Source organism: Engystomops pustulosus, chromosome 3 (assembly GCF_040894005.1).
Source record: "Engystomops pustulosus chromosome 3, aEngPut4.maternal, whole genome shotgun sequence".
Taxonomy (NCBI): Eukaryota; Metazoa; Chordata; class Amphibia; order Anura; family Leptodactylidae; genus Engystomops; species Engystomops pustulosus.
Window position 1 is genome coordinate 147,149,696 of NC_092413.1, and position 14,992 is coordinate 147,164,687.

Sequence of the window (14,992 nt, forward strand, 5' to 3'; positions counted from 1 at the left end):
ATTGCCGGAAATTTGTGCCTGCACTATTCCAACATCACCGAGCGTAGTACTACTAGGGAAGCCATGTCGTACCATTACATGGAAAAGAAATTGAGGAATGGATACATTGGGAATTAGGTACCAGGGAAAAATGAATGAGCATATGGGGCCCATTGCGAGCGTCCAACCCGTTAATACAGTATTAAAAACGCGCCACTCTGTCATTAATAATATGTTTACTTATTAACACAGTCATAATCACTATACAGGTGATAATACATTGGTAACTCACATAACCATAATTAAACAGAACTATTGTCGTTGTCCGTAAAAGCAGTCATTACTTGTTATAAGTATTATTTTTGTTTGTTTGTACTACTCCCCATTTTTCCCTACCCCCATCTCTCTAACTGGACGACAATGTCAAGTGATATTCGAAATGTCAACTATCTGTGTCTTCCAACAACTAAAATATATGTTCTGTCTTTCAATTGTTAAAAATATAGGTACTGTCATAAATGTGTACTTGGATATTCTGTATGCTTATTCGTACCTAATAAAAACTGTTTCAAAACAAAACTCCCAGCCTCAGAAGGACATGCTCACAATATGTCTCGCTATAAATAACTGGACCTCCTGAAGTCCGATAAATGATCACAGCAGAGGGAGCATTCTGAGGTGGGGAGAGCTTGACTTCAGTGCAAAACTCCCCGCCTACATTTACATCTCGCTTCAAAGTTGTTGTTCTGAATGATGTCACCAAGAAAAAAAATAATCGGGAAGGTGTTAGCTGCTGGACAACATACGGGTAGTGGTTTATTAGGTCAGTTTCTGCTAACAGGTTTCCTTTAATGATTTGGACAAAATCTTATTTTACTGCTGTTCAAATGCACAGTTCTGCTAGAAGAAAAACTAAAATAGAACAACAATTTTTCTTATTTAACAGTTTCCCCAGTAGGACAAACCAAGGCAATAATCTCACTTAATTAGAGTAGAGAAAGAAGACACAAAAGGAGAATAGGACAGATTAATGTGTTTTATTAAATATCAAGAGCTATTTGCTAATGCTACAACCTATGGAAAGACATTGCAAATGACAAATGAACGGTAGGAAAGCACATACCACCAGCTGCAGGCTGATAAAAGGCATTACAATATAATGATACCATCCAAGAGGCATTCAGGCCAAATAGCCTGTGACTAGAAATTATGTATGTGTAGGATGAAACAGGTGAATTTTATTGTATTGACATAATATTGATTTTAGTAATGACATGAAAAATATCACAGAGACAATGAATATTGTATCTGTTTGTTGTCCTACTCAAAGATACTTACCAAACAGCTTATCCTTTGCCAGTGCATACAGAATACGGGAGGCTCCAATCAGGTTGCTCATGGACGCTGAAAGAGTTGAGCAGCAAATTCCAATAGTGACAAGAGGGGGCCAGACATTAATATCTCGTAGGAAACTGTAATCATTCTGCAACAATGTCCTGCAAACACAGAAAATAACATTACAAATGTAACTAAAATGAACAAATAATTATTTTGGGCTAATTTTGTGCATAACAGATTTTACTTTCCCGTGATGTTATTTATTATTCCATGCCGTGTACTGGGAAGCAGGAAAAAAAATTCCAAATGTGGAAACATTTTTAAAAATGCATGTGCATCACGTTCTTGTGGTCTCAGTTTTACGACTTTCACTCTGCGCTACAAATAACACCTCTACTTTATTATTTGGTTTCATAGGATCGCGGTGATACCAAATCTATATAGGTTTTATCACATTTTAATACATTTACAAAAATTTTATATTTTGATAGATTTTGGGACGTGGCGATACCTAAAGCGTTTTTGTGATTTTTACTGTTTACTATGTTTTATATCAGTTCTAGGGAAAGCGGGGTGATTTGAATTTTTTATATATTTTTTTTTTGCTATTTCTTAGACCCTCTAGGATACATTAACCCTAGATGGTCAGATTATTCCTACCATATACTGCAATACTACTGTATTGCAGTATATGGCGTTTTTGCATATGATTCATTACAATGAGCCAGTGGCTCATTGTAATGAATCTCCTGAAACAATGCAGCCTCGGGTCTGTCATGGCAACCGATTGTCGGCCCCCAATGACGTTCACCCGGCGAATGTCTTGTTCTACTCTGCACTGGTCTAAAGACACATTAATACATGTCCCCACAGTGTGAACTCTGCCTTAGGCCATGTTCACAGGTTGTGATTGAAATTCATTTTGAAACGCATGTCAAGTGCATCTAGAGAATCTCTTTCCCTATGTGTTCAGACCAAAATGCTTGCATCTGGTAAGTAGCAACAAGTATTTATTTTTTTAATTGTTGCTACTTATTGTACACAAGTGTTTAGATCTAAACTCATTTGCTTTCAGGGAGTAGTTATTTCAGATGTGCTTAAAATATGTTTCGAAGCGCAATTCAGTCACATCTTGTGGACAGGGCCTTAAGGTCCAGCATTAGTTGGAAGTAGGACCTCCTCATATTGTGTTCGCTCACCTTCCCTGTCTAATTGTGGCCCCCCACTCCTCTCCACCTTTAACAGTAAATCCCTTTCGAATTGTGCCCTCCATCATCTTTCCCTCATATTGTGTGTCCCCTTTCAACTCCCTCTATCATTGTCTCCCCTATCATCTCCCTCTATTATTGTTCTTCAATCCCCCCCCTCATCTTTCCCCTATTGTTTTCGTACCTCATCTCATCATATTGTGGCTCATCATCATTATTGTGGCCTATTATTGTGGCGCCCTCATTTCCCCCCTCATATTGTGGTCCCCTCAACTCACCCCCATATTGTTGTATTTATGATTTCCCCCCTCTTATTGTTGCCCCTCATCCCCCCTCACATTTTTGCCCTTCTTACACCACTATCATATTGTGGCCTCATTGTGTCAGTGGCGACGGTGGGCAGAGTAGGCATCTATCAGGGCCCACCAGTGGTTTCTCCTGTACACTGATGGGCCCGTACGTCCCATAACTCTCAGGATTTTGTCTTGTGTGGCTTTCTAGTAGCACTTGTATATGATACAGTGCAGTACTACATGCACTGATTGGGCCCTCTATGAAGATCACTAGGTTAAAAAAATCTATACTCACTTTCGTCATAGTGTTGTGCGCTGCGAGGTCATGAAGGGAAGACAGAGCCGCAAGCAGAAAAAGTCGAAGGTAAGTATAGAGGGTTTTTTTGCAAGGAGGCTTAATGTCGACATTTCTGTAAAGGGAGGTCCTGCTGTGGACATGTCATCTATGAAGGGCTTTGCAGTGCACATTTAATTAAAGTGGGCTCTGCAGTGCACATTTAATTAAAGGGGGCTCTACTGTGGACATTTTATCAAAGGGTGGCACTGCAGTGGCCATTTCATTAACGGGGGCTCTGCAGTGGACATTTCATTAAAGAGGGGCTCTGAAGTGGACATTTGATTAATGGTGGGCTCTGATGTGAAAATGTGGCCATATCGTTAAAGGAAGGTCTACTGTGGAAATTTCATTAAAGGGGGGCCTCTGCATTGGAAATTTCTTTAAAGGGGTTCTCTGGAGTGGTCATTTCAATCAAGGTGGGCTCTACTGTGGACATTTTATTAAAGGGGGGCTCTGCTGTGGTTATTTCATTAAAGGGGGGCCAGTATGGGCTACAGTGATGTCGTTGGGTGGAGGAGATTAGGCCTCAGGTCAGGAAGTTGGTTTAGACGCTGGGTGGCCCTAGTCGTGTGAAAAGCCCAGGGCCCATGGGACTTTGGTAGTGCACTGATTGGCTGTATATAGTATCACCTCTATATAATACAGTGCCATATTACATGCTTTCATTGGCTGTCTATTAGCACCTCTACATGATACAATGCAGTGCTACTTGCACTGATTAGCTGCATAGCAGTACCTTTATATGATACAGTGCAGTACTATATGCATTGATTGGCTGTATGGTAGCACCTTTATATGATACAGTGCAGTATACATGCATTGATTGGCTGTATGGTAGCACCTTTATATGATACGACGCATTACTACATACATTGATTGGCTGTCTAGTAATGCTTCTATATGATACAGGGCAGTACTACATGCACACATTGGCTGTCTACTAATGCTTCTATATGATACAGGGCAGTACTTCATGCCCTGATTGGCTGTATAGTAATGCTTCTATATGATACAGTACAGTGCTACATGCACACATTGGCTGTATAGTAATGCTTCTATATGATACAGTACAGTACCACATGCCCTGATTGGCTGTATAGTAATGCTTCTATATGATACAGTGCAGTACTACATGCCCTGATTGGCTGTCTAGTAATGCTTCTATATGATACAATGCATTACTACATGCACACATTGGCTGTATAGTAATGGTTCCATATGATATAGGGAAGTACTTCATGCCCTGATTGGCTGTATAGTAATGCCTTTAAAGCAGCACAGTGCAGTACTACATGCAGGGGGTTAAGATTTACATACAAAATAAATGGAATGAATCATTTTTAGTGACCTCCTCCTCATGTGTCAGTAGCCGGTGTGAAGGTTTATCACATCTAACAGGATACAGCAGTCCTTCAAGGAACTTATTTAAACCGGGTACAAGATATATAGAAATGCACTTAGTTCCATTAGACCTAATAGAGAGACAGATATAGGCTTTTACTTTCTAAATAATATAGGAGAAAACACGAAACCAAATAAAAATAAAAGCTCTAAATTACTTATTTAAGACCTAAGAAACCTCAAGGTCCCTTCCTGCTGCTAAGAGGTTAAATACAAGAAAACGCTAAGCCTTTTACTCATGACAAAAATATAAATATGAATGACACACATGGGTTCCTGAATGTTGGTGAATTATTACTGTGCATTAAGATATTAGGATGTGACAGCTATAATTGTAACGCTTTTCAGTCCCTTTCTTGTTAATCAAAAGTGCAGAAATAAATGTTATTTATGAGTGCACTTTCCAGTGCTGGGAATTGGTAGGGGGTGAAGGGCCCCCTCCCCCAACACCTCCGCCACCCACTCATGACATGATGAGAATCACATTGCCCACACCACTTGAGTCGGGAAAATAATGGTAGGGACAACTATAATGTCAGCCGGGTAAATGACATTGAACTACTCAAAATGATACAAGCATACAGATCTCACAGCCCGGCAATGACCTGACATGAGCATAATTATTCACTCAAAGCCAAATACACATTACACCAGGAAAACACCTGTCCATATTATACCATAGGGAAGTATGTCTCCTCCCTTCATTCCCTTGATCATATTTGATCCTCATATTACAGATTTTGTGTCCAGTGCTAGATAGAAACTCTGCTGTAGATTAAAGGGGTTTTATATATTACTAACAGAGGTTTTAAAATCACTTCTCCATAGGGCTGTACGGATGTTTAGACCATTTCTAGAAAAAAATAACAACATTCACTGTAGTATCTGTTTATATGGTATGCTGAGATTACAATTACCATTACACCTTGCACAGCAAGCGCTGTGCAGTAAGCCCCTTCTCCTTCTTCTCTCCCACACAAGAGACAAACCACACATTTTGTATAATTATGTACCGTATATACTCAAGTATAAGCCGACCTGAGTATAAGCCGAGACCCCTAATTTTACCACAGAAAACTGGGAAAACCTATTGACTAGAGTATAAGCCGAGAGTGTAGTATACAGCCAGCCCCCATGTAGTATACAGCCAGCCAGTCCCCATGTAGTATACAGCCAGCCAGCCCCCATGTAGCATACAGCCAGCCCCATGTAGCATACAGCCTGCCCCCATGTAGCATACAGCCTGCCCCCATGTAGCATATAGCTTGCCCCCATGTAGCATACAGCCTGCCCCCATGTAGCATACAGCCTGCCCCCATGTAGCATACAGCCTGCCCCCATGTAGCATACAGCCTGCCCCCATGTAGCATACAGCCTGCCCCATGTAGCATACAGCCTGCCCCATGTAGCATACAGCCTGCCCCCATGTACTATACAGCCTGCCCCATGTACTATACAGTCTGCCCCCATGTAGCATACAGCCTGCCCCATGTAGCATACAGCCTGCCCCCATGTACTATACAGCCTGCCCCATGTACTATACAGCCTGCCCCCATGTAGCATACAGCCTGCCCCCTTGTAGCATACAGCCTGCCCCATGTAGCATACAGCCTGCCCCATGTACTATACAGCTTGCCCCATGTACTATACAGTCTGCCCCCATGCAGTATACAGCCTGCCCCCATGCAGTATACAGCCTGCCCCCATGCAGTATACAGCCTGCCCCCATGCAGTATACAGCCTGCCCCCATGTAATATACAGCCTGCCCCCATGTAGTATACAGCCTGCCCCCTTGCAGTATACAGCCTGCCCCCGTGCAGTATACAGCCGGCCCCCTTGCAGTATACAGTCTGTCCCCGTGTAGCATACAGATTAAAAAAATAAACTTAATACTCACCCTCCGGTGTCCCCGATGTTCGTCGCGGCTCCCGGCGGCTTCTTCACTCTTCTATCTTCTCTGGCCGGCAGATTGTGCTGGCCGTCGTTCACTGTGATGCGATGCTGATGATGGGTCTTCTGCCAGTGGCTCATTGTAATGAATGAGCTGCAAAAATGCCATATATTGAAATACAGAAGTATTGCAGTATATGGTAGGAACGATCTGACTATCTAGGGTTAATGTACCCTAGATGGTCTAAGAAATAGTGGGAAAAAAAAGAAAAAAAAAAGTTTAAAAAATAAAAAAAATTAATATAATATAAAAAATTCAAATCACCCCCCTTTCGCTAGAACTGATATAAAACATAATAAACAGTAAAAATCACAGACACATTAGGTATCACCACGTCCCAAAATGCCCGATCTATCAAAATATTAAAACGGTTACGGCCGGCGGTGACCTCCGAGACGGATAATGGCGCCCAAATGTCCGAAATGCGACTTTTACACCTTTTTACATCACATAAAAAATGGAATAAAAAATTATCAAAATGTCGCACAGACCTCAAAATGGTAGCAATGCAAATGTCGGCTCATTTCGCAAAAAATGACTCCTCACACATCTCCGTGCGCCAAAGTATGAAAAAGTTATTAGCTTCAGAAGATGGCAAAACATTTTTTTTCTTTTTTGTACACATTTGTTTAATTTTTGAAAATGTATTAAAACACAATAAAACCTATATAAATTTGGTATCACCGCGATCGCACCGAACCAAAGAATAAAGCTGAGGTGTTATTTTGAGTGCACAGTCAAAGTCGTAAAAACTGAGCCCACAAGAACGTTTTTTTTTTTCAATTTTTCCACATTTGGAATTTTTTTTCAGCTTCGCAGTACACGGCATGTTAAAATAAATAACATTACAGGAAAGTAAATTTTGCTACGCACAAAATAAGCCCTCACACAGATCTGTACACGTAAAAATGTAAAAGTTATGGATTTTTGAAGGTGGAGAGCGAGAAATGAGCGAAAAAACCCTGCGTCTTTAAGGGGTTAAAGTTCCATGCCGTGTGCTGGGAAGTGGAAAAAAATTGCAGTGAAATTGGTGAAAATATGCATTTGCGTCGTTTTCTTATGGGCTTGGATTCTGCGGCTTTCACTGTGCGCCCCAAATGACATGTCTACTTTATTCTTTGGGTCGCTACAATCTACTCCCTCCCTCCCATCTCCCCCCCCCCCCGATGAAATCACAGGGAGCGTCACTATCTTTTTGTAGTTGCCGGCATCGATGAATGGGTTAACACCAAGATGGGTTCTAGCACCGACTGCAGATGTTACTGGTAAGTGTTTGCTGCAATATGCAGCAAAAGCTTACTGGCTATGGAGAGGGCTCAGCTCGTTATTTATATAGCACCATCAAATTCTGCAGCGCTGCACAAGTCATAGGGGATATATAGAAATATATTACATTACAGAGTACAAACAGTCATATGAAACAATGGGAGTGAGGCCCCTGCTCGCAAGAGCTTACAGTCTATGAGGGGGTCACATAGGAGGTTGCTTTAGCTTCTGTAACCATGTTTTGTTCTTTTTTTGCCTTGTAGGTGGGGTGCACTGTCTTTCTCTCTTGCTTCTCTTTGAACTAATTAAAGAATGTATTCAGGCCATCCTGGTCAATATAGCTGTCATCCTGGCCACTAAACTTTCCTTTTATGCCGGTTGTGGTTTTCATGCCTTTCCATACATCCCCGATGTTGTTTTCTGCTAACCAGTCTTCTAACTTCATGCTATATGCTGCTTTACACTCACATAGTTTCTGTCTTAGCGCTGCCTGAACCATCCTTATGGCCCATTTGTCCTTTTGTCTAAAAGCCATTTTCAGAACTTATTATTCAGCAACTCTTTTGGTTTCTGATTAACCCATGGCTTGCTGTTTTTGTAGCATTTGATCTGCACTTCAGGGGCCACTTGATGTAGGCAAAACTTAATATAGTCTGTGGTCACTCTAAGCCGACACTTCTACATTACAAGACTTAAAGGGAACCTGTCATCAGAAATTGACCTAATTAACTATTACCAGTATGTTATAAAGCAGATTAACACGTTCCACATCATGTTTCTTTCATGGCTCAGTGTGATGGCATCATTCAGAAAATTAACTGTAAAGTGATTTGTAAATTGGTTGTACAGAGTCATGGAGGGCTCAGCATTGAAGTCAAGCTTTTCTCACCTCATAATGAAGGAGATCTTGTAAGTGTCTAGATGTAGAACCATCAATTACAGTGACGGGGTTTCTGAATTGAGAAGAGCTTGACTTCAGTGGTAAAGGCTCCGCCTCCTTGACTATATACAACCAAATTACGTTACTTTAAAGTGGATTTTCTGGACGAGGCCACCGCACAGGGCCATGAAATAGACATGATCTGGAAGGTGTTCAGTTGACATACTGGTAGTGGTTTATTAGATCAATTTCTGCTGACAAGTTCCCTTGTAGGACGTCCCAGCTAGTCACTTCAAAGCACACTCTCAGATGGTCTTGTTTCTTGTCAGCTTGTGAAGGCAATTAGGCATTTGTCTTTGAAGGCTGGTTCATATTTACATAAAAATCATAATACATCCACCTTGTTTATTGATATAACATGTCCCATTATGAAGGACAGTAGAGCTGGTTTGCATGCTTTGTTTTTTTGTTAATATTTCCTTTCTGTTCTGCATCCACAAAAGCGTTTACATATATCTGGTGATAATATGACTTGATATTGTGTTTCCTTAGGACCATCAGGCATCAGGGCTGTATTTAGTGTTGATGCTGCCCTAGGCACTCTTAGTGTTTATGCCCCCTACTGGAACCGTCAAGCTAACACCTCTGCCCATAACCTCTGGCACGAACATATAATTCTGGAGTAACCCCGGAGTAGTGTGTGGAGTAGGTGCCAGAGGCAGCAAATACAGCCCGTCCCACAAGCACGTCTGAAGACTCAGGTCCTCTAGGATGGACATTCCTTGTGTAAGGGGGTCTTCAGTACAGTACCTATATCCCTTTCATGCGGCAGTACATTTTGAGGGGTTTGTAATTATTTACAGGCATGTCTATTATCATTTTTGTAGCAGGCACCACTTGCATAAAACATACAGCTTCACAGTCTTCCCAGCATCTCCAAACCTTCAACAGAAGCCATGGATAACATTTCCCCAGGGCAATGCTCCTAGAGCACTCGACATGTACAATTTATCAGCTGGGGAACTCTCTTGGTACTAGAAACATGCATCTTCACTCCGTCTTTTGCAATTTTCTTAGTGTTTGCTGTCTTCAGCTACTCACAGTTCAGCTTGTTCCCTGGACTCCTCTCCATCTGGACTATGGATGGTCCATACAGATGGTGGATCAAAGCACTATGGGAAGATAGCTGCTCGTCCGCCTCTTGTGTGTAGAGATCAAAGCATAAAATCACTAGAGGATATCTGGAAAGGGAGTCCCAACCAGCTGAGTCCCAACCCACATAAACAGCCACAAGAAGGTTTTATGTCCTCAAAGGTGACACTTGCTATTGCTGTTTTACCAAAGAATCTTTATAAAATGAAAAGAGTATGAGTGTAGTCCATTTTTTTTTACATCCTACTTGTATTTAAGGCACAAAACAGATCAAAGAAGTAATACTTTTATTACAAAGGTAGGATGGTTACCTGAATGACTCCATTGATAAAAATATGTTTATATGTTATTTATGTCAAGTCCATTTTGCATGCACACAGAAGTTTAAAAAATATAATTAAAAAACAAAATGTTGATAAAAAAAATAATCTCTCATTACATCAGCCATTAACATCCTTGTAAAACAACTGGCTACAGCAGCAGCATTCCTTCTGTCATTCTCCGGCTGAAGATTAACACATTTGTTCTCTGCAGATTTTTACTGGCTGTTATTGTTGGGATCAGATAAATTCCTATTTCTAGGGTGGGTGTCCCTTTAATAATCAATTACTTGCAAGTCAGGAAAATGTATTTATAGGAATAAACTATACAAATATAGTAAGATCAATCATGAACAAGAGCCAGCTGGCGGGCATGTGCCCTGGAAATACAGAGTTACTAGTCATGGGAGGAGATGTCTAATGACAACAAGATGAGGTTAGCCAGCTGGCTGTGAATGTGAACAGTCACAACTGCCAAACTGTGCGTGTAACATAATTACTGAAACCCCAATTGCCATTCATTCCAATTACATCAGATAAACATTGGCTTAATGAAGCCAACTGCAGGTAAATAAGAAAAGCCTTTTTATATGCATTTAAATATCGTGCTGCTCAAGAAAATATGACACCAGCAAACAAAGATAGCAGGGTTCTTCATAGGTGCACCAAAGACGGTGGGTATACAATAGCTTATTTCCTGATAATCGTGTACATTCTATAGAGCAGGTCTTCACTGGGCTGTCCCCAAAGATTCTACATTAACACAACTGATTGATGGTATCAGCCCAGCTAACCAGGTGTCGCTGCATGGATTGCATAGTAGAAGGTACTATAGTTTCCGAAATGTGCAAAGACTTTATTAAAGAACCTTGAATGCTTACATATGTTTAGATGCAATTAATGGAAGCTGGATTTCCTACTGTTCTCTCACCAGACAAATATTATAAATATGACACCAAATGTTTGGTACAAGTATTCTGCCGAGTTGAGTGAAAAAATTTCCAGTACCAGACAGATTTGAGTATAGAGAGAACTCTTAACTTTTCAGTCTTAATATTATATACTGTACTTTTTGGGTTATTCAATGCTTTTACTGTTGTCCACAATGTTCCACAATTTTGAGATGTACATTTTGCAGATTGGTGAACCTCTATCCCATCTTTGCTCCGCAGTCTCTGCCTCTTTAACCTATTCTTTTTATACTCTAGCAACACATTTGATAAGGAAGCCCCATATAAGCCAGTGCCTGGTTTTCAAGAGGCCATGAGAAATTAGTCAAGCTGGTAAATGTCTTCTGGCAAGAAATGACCACTACCCTTCTAAACAAAGCAAAGCTGAGCATGGGACCAGGCAGTCCACAATCTAATTTAATCACTGACACCACTCAATAGTTTATTATAAGCTTTATAACCGTTCATTCCTCAGTCTGCCACTAAACAGTCCACAGTCTAAAGAAATCGCTGCCACCAGTCACTCCTCAGTTCAGTAAAATCAATGTATTCAGTCCACAGTCTAAAGTAATCGCTGCCACCAGTCACTCCTCAGTTCAGTAAAATCAATGCATTCAGTCCACAGTCTAAAGTAATCGCTGCCACCAGTCACTCCTCAGTTCAGTAAAATCAATGCATTCAGTCCACAGTCTCAAGTAATCGCTGCCACCAGTCAGTCCTCAGTTCAGTAAAATCAATGCACTCAGTCCACAGGCCAGTGTAATTACTGCAACCAATCAGTGCACAATCTAGTATAGTCACTTCCAACAGTCATTCCTCAGTTTGGGGCAATAACTGCAACCAGTCAGTCCTCAGTCCAGTGTAAATGCTGCAGCAGTGCTAATGACAGAAGGAACCCACCACGGAAGAATGAAGGTTATATAGCCAAAACCATTTCCTTTTTTTATATTTTATAAGAATGCTAAAATAATGTTCTTCATGACACAGACATATTTCTATACACTTGAAAGTGTTATAGAAGTGAAATCTTTATAATTTATTCATTGAAGTCATTTCAGCCCTGATTTCCCTTGGGATGGAATTTTGCAGGAGAAGTTTAGCTGAACCATGTACCTCTAACTTGTCATACAATATTTCAACAGGACCATGCATCATGTGTGTTGCTATAAATTATCCAATATTAATCTTTACAATGTTCTTTCTACCAACATGTATTAAAGATGTCCCGAATAAGCAGAGCTAATACATTGGGTGACATGTAGCAATCTAACTACACCAGAATACTGGAGTAATTTGCATCTACATTTATTGAGGGTTATAGTGCATTTTAGGTAGTTTTCAGACTCGTTCATAAAAGGGGCGTATCCTTGGTAACTAAAGGGTGTGACTGCACAAGAAAATAGCCCATGTGGGAGAAAATTTAGTCTATGCACCAGAAACTAATAGGAGATGCAAAGTACAACGATACTTATACTGCACCAGATTAATCATCCAGTATGGGGGTCATTTACTAAGGGCCCGATTCGCGTTTTCCCGACGTGTTACCCGAATATTTCCGATTTGCGACGATTTCCCATGAATTGCCCCGGGATTTTGGCGCACGCGATCGGATTGTGGCGCATAGGCGCTGGCATGCACGCGACGGAAATCGGGGGCGTGGCTGAACGAAAACCCAACGGATTTGGAAAAACCGCCGCATTTAAAAAAAAAATCTGTTGCGGAGCTTGCACTTACCTTCACTCAGCCCGGCTCAGTGAACTCCAATGCATTCCGATGCTTTTCAGCGCAGCAGCACCACCTGGTGGACGGCGGAGGAACTACCTTAATGAATCCCGGACGGACGCGAATCCAACGCAGAGAACGCACCGTTGGATCGCGAATGGACCGGGTAAGTAAATCTGCCCCAATGATAAATATTGTGCAGCAGAGAACTGTCGAGTTGTACTCTGCACTTATCTAAAGACCGACACATTAATACATCTCCCCTAATATTTAAAACAAATGAAAGCTTTTGGATAGCTTTTCTGGATGCATCGCCGTTTGTGTGCATGAAATTTGAATACTGCAATTTTAACAGTGGGATGGGGGTAGGGTAATAGCTGCTATGAATTCTCCGATTTACTGCCCATTAGGAGAACAGAAGAGTCTGCTGTCTTACACTCTCATGCTTGTTCATGCAGTCAAAAGCAACAGCAGCAAATAAAATATTACACACTGGTAAGAAATTGATTTGATTTGAATTTGGGGGAGGCTCCACGTGCCTAAATGGCGGCCTTAATTGTCAGAGTCTCTGTTAGGAGAACTCTTACTTTCAGAACATTGTTATAAGCCTATCACTCAGCCAAAGGTTGCACAAGCCTGTTTTCACACTCGGCCAAACCAGTTCCCAACACTGTACTGAAGAGATGCAACCATGTCGAAACAGTGCTGTCTACAGTTGGGAGTCTGTTCCTTCTGGAATGGATATACTCGATTGGATTTAATCATGTCATTAGACTTCCTGAAAGTGATGCAAGTCATCAAGGGAAAAGAGGGTAAACGGATTGAGAGATTGAAGGAACTGTCAAGTTCAGTGAAGGAACCAAGAAACGGTTCAATGACAATGAAGTATAAATGCAGGATTGGTCCCACAATTCCAATTTCTCAACCCAATCCAACACTTGTAAGTAGAGTTAAATTGTATTCATACACATGTGAGCTGACCAGAATGCATCAACAATGGGAACTTGTAGGAGAGATCTCAGGGGTGAAATCTCAGTCCAAGCATGCTTGAATCTGACCGAGAGCAGGCCCTGAAGGATTCAGGCATTGTTGAAGGCCAAAGGTGGATTTTCTAAATACTAACAACATATTTAAAATTTAAATCTAGATTTTTAGGAGCAAACAGTAACAATGCCATTACATTAGAATAATCTACCCAACTCAGCATAAACTAAATAGTTGTAAATAAGATGAGCCAAAAGGATTTTTCTATAAAATTATGGTGGTCTCACATTCAAACCTGTAGTAGATGGGGAGATAGGGAGCCAGAAAATCAAAAGCTCAAAACAGTGTTACCCTTTTGATGATCACCGTAAGTGGAAATGTTGGTAATGGTGGTTGCAAGTAGCATAAAACTCTAGGATTATATTTATCTATATATGGTGTATATGTACATATATATCCACAAATTATGAATAGTAATATTACAAAAAGGTGTCACAAAAGACACATTTAGTAAGAGTAAGGCACACTGAGCCATTTCATAGTTTTTACCATGATGGTTTCTTCTAAAGAAGGTTCATATAGAGCGGTGCAGTTACTCTCCGACACTTGTGATATTCTGCTAACCTCCATCTCCAGGTGATGTTGTTGTTTCTTTATGCAGCAGTTTGCTGATGGTAAAGTCACTTTATCGACCGAGAGCTGTTAAACAGCCTGTGATTATCTGCATGAAAGTCAGCCAGCCTTGACGCGATGTGACAGGAATGGCTGTATTCTAGTTGATCTTTACTTAATAGGGATTTTACTTCACTCACTCAGGAGATTTCTTCTGTCTCTACACCTACTCTACGACAGAACTATTTAATGATACCACTACCACAAGAATCCCTTGAATTATGGGAAATAATAGTCAAAGCTCATGATATCAGCTTTGTCATATAAAGACTGAAAAGCTTTCAGACATCTGCCTTATTCCTGAAATGGAAGTCTACCTGCAGGTTTGCCAAGCTGGACATGTAGCACTGGTGGATTCTGCTATATGCTTTCATCTCTGTATTAAAAACCGATACACTGTCCCTCGCTCCCAGTCTCTTACACTATTCTGTGTTCAGTGAAGAAATCCACACACCAGTGCACTTCAGAACACCAGCTACAAGCCTGGAATATAAGCTCATTTTCACAGTCCTGCTGCTACTAACAGTATACAGAAAGG

General features: G+C 40.9%; 1 protein-coding gene across 1 annotated transcript in view; it reads right to left on the reverse strand.

Annotated features, from left to right (window-relative positions):
- Positions 1-14,992, reverse strand: part of LOC140122075 (solute carrier family 12 member 9-like) — a 189,009-nt gene that overhangs the window by 73,368 nt on the left and 100,649 nt on the right. The window contains exon 7 of the mRNA XM_072142480.1: positions 1,318-1,475. Within this exon, the coding sequence (XP_071998581.1) occupies positions 1,318-1,475 (158 nt within the window). The remainder of the gene's footprint in view (positions 1-1,317; positions 1,476-14,992) is intronic.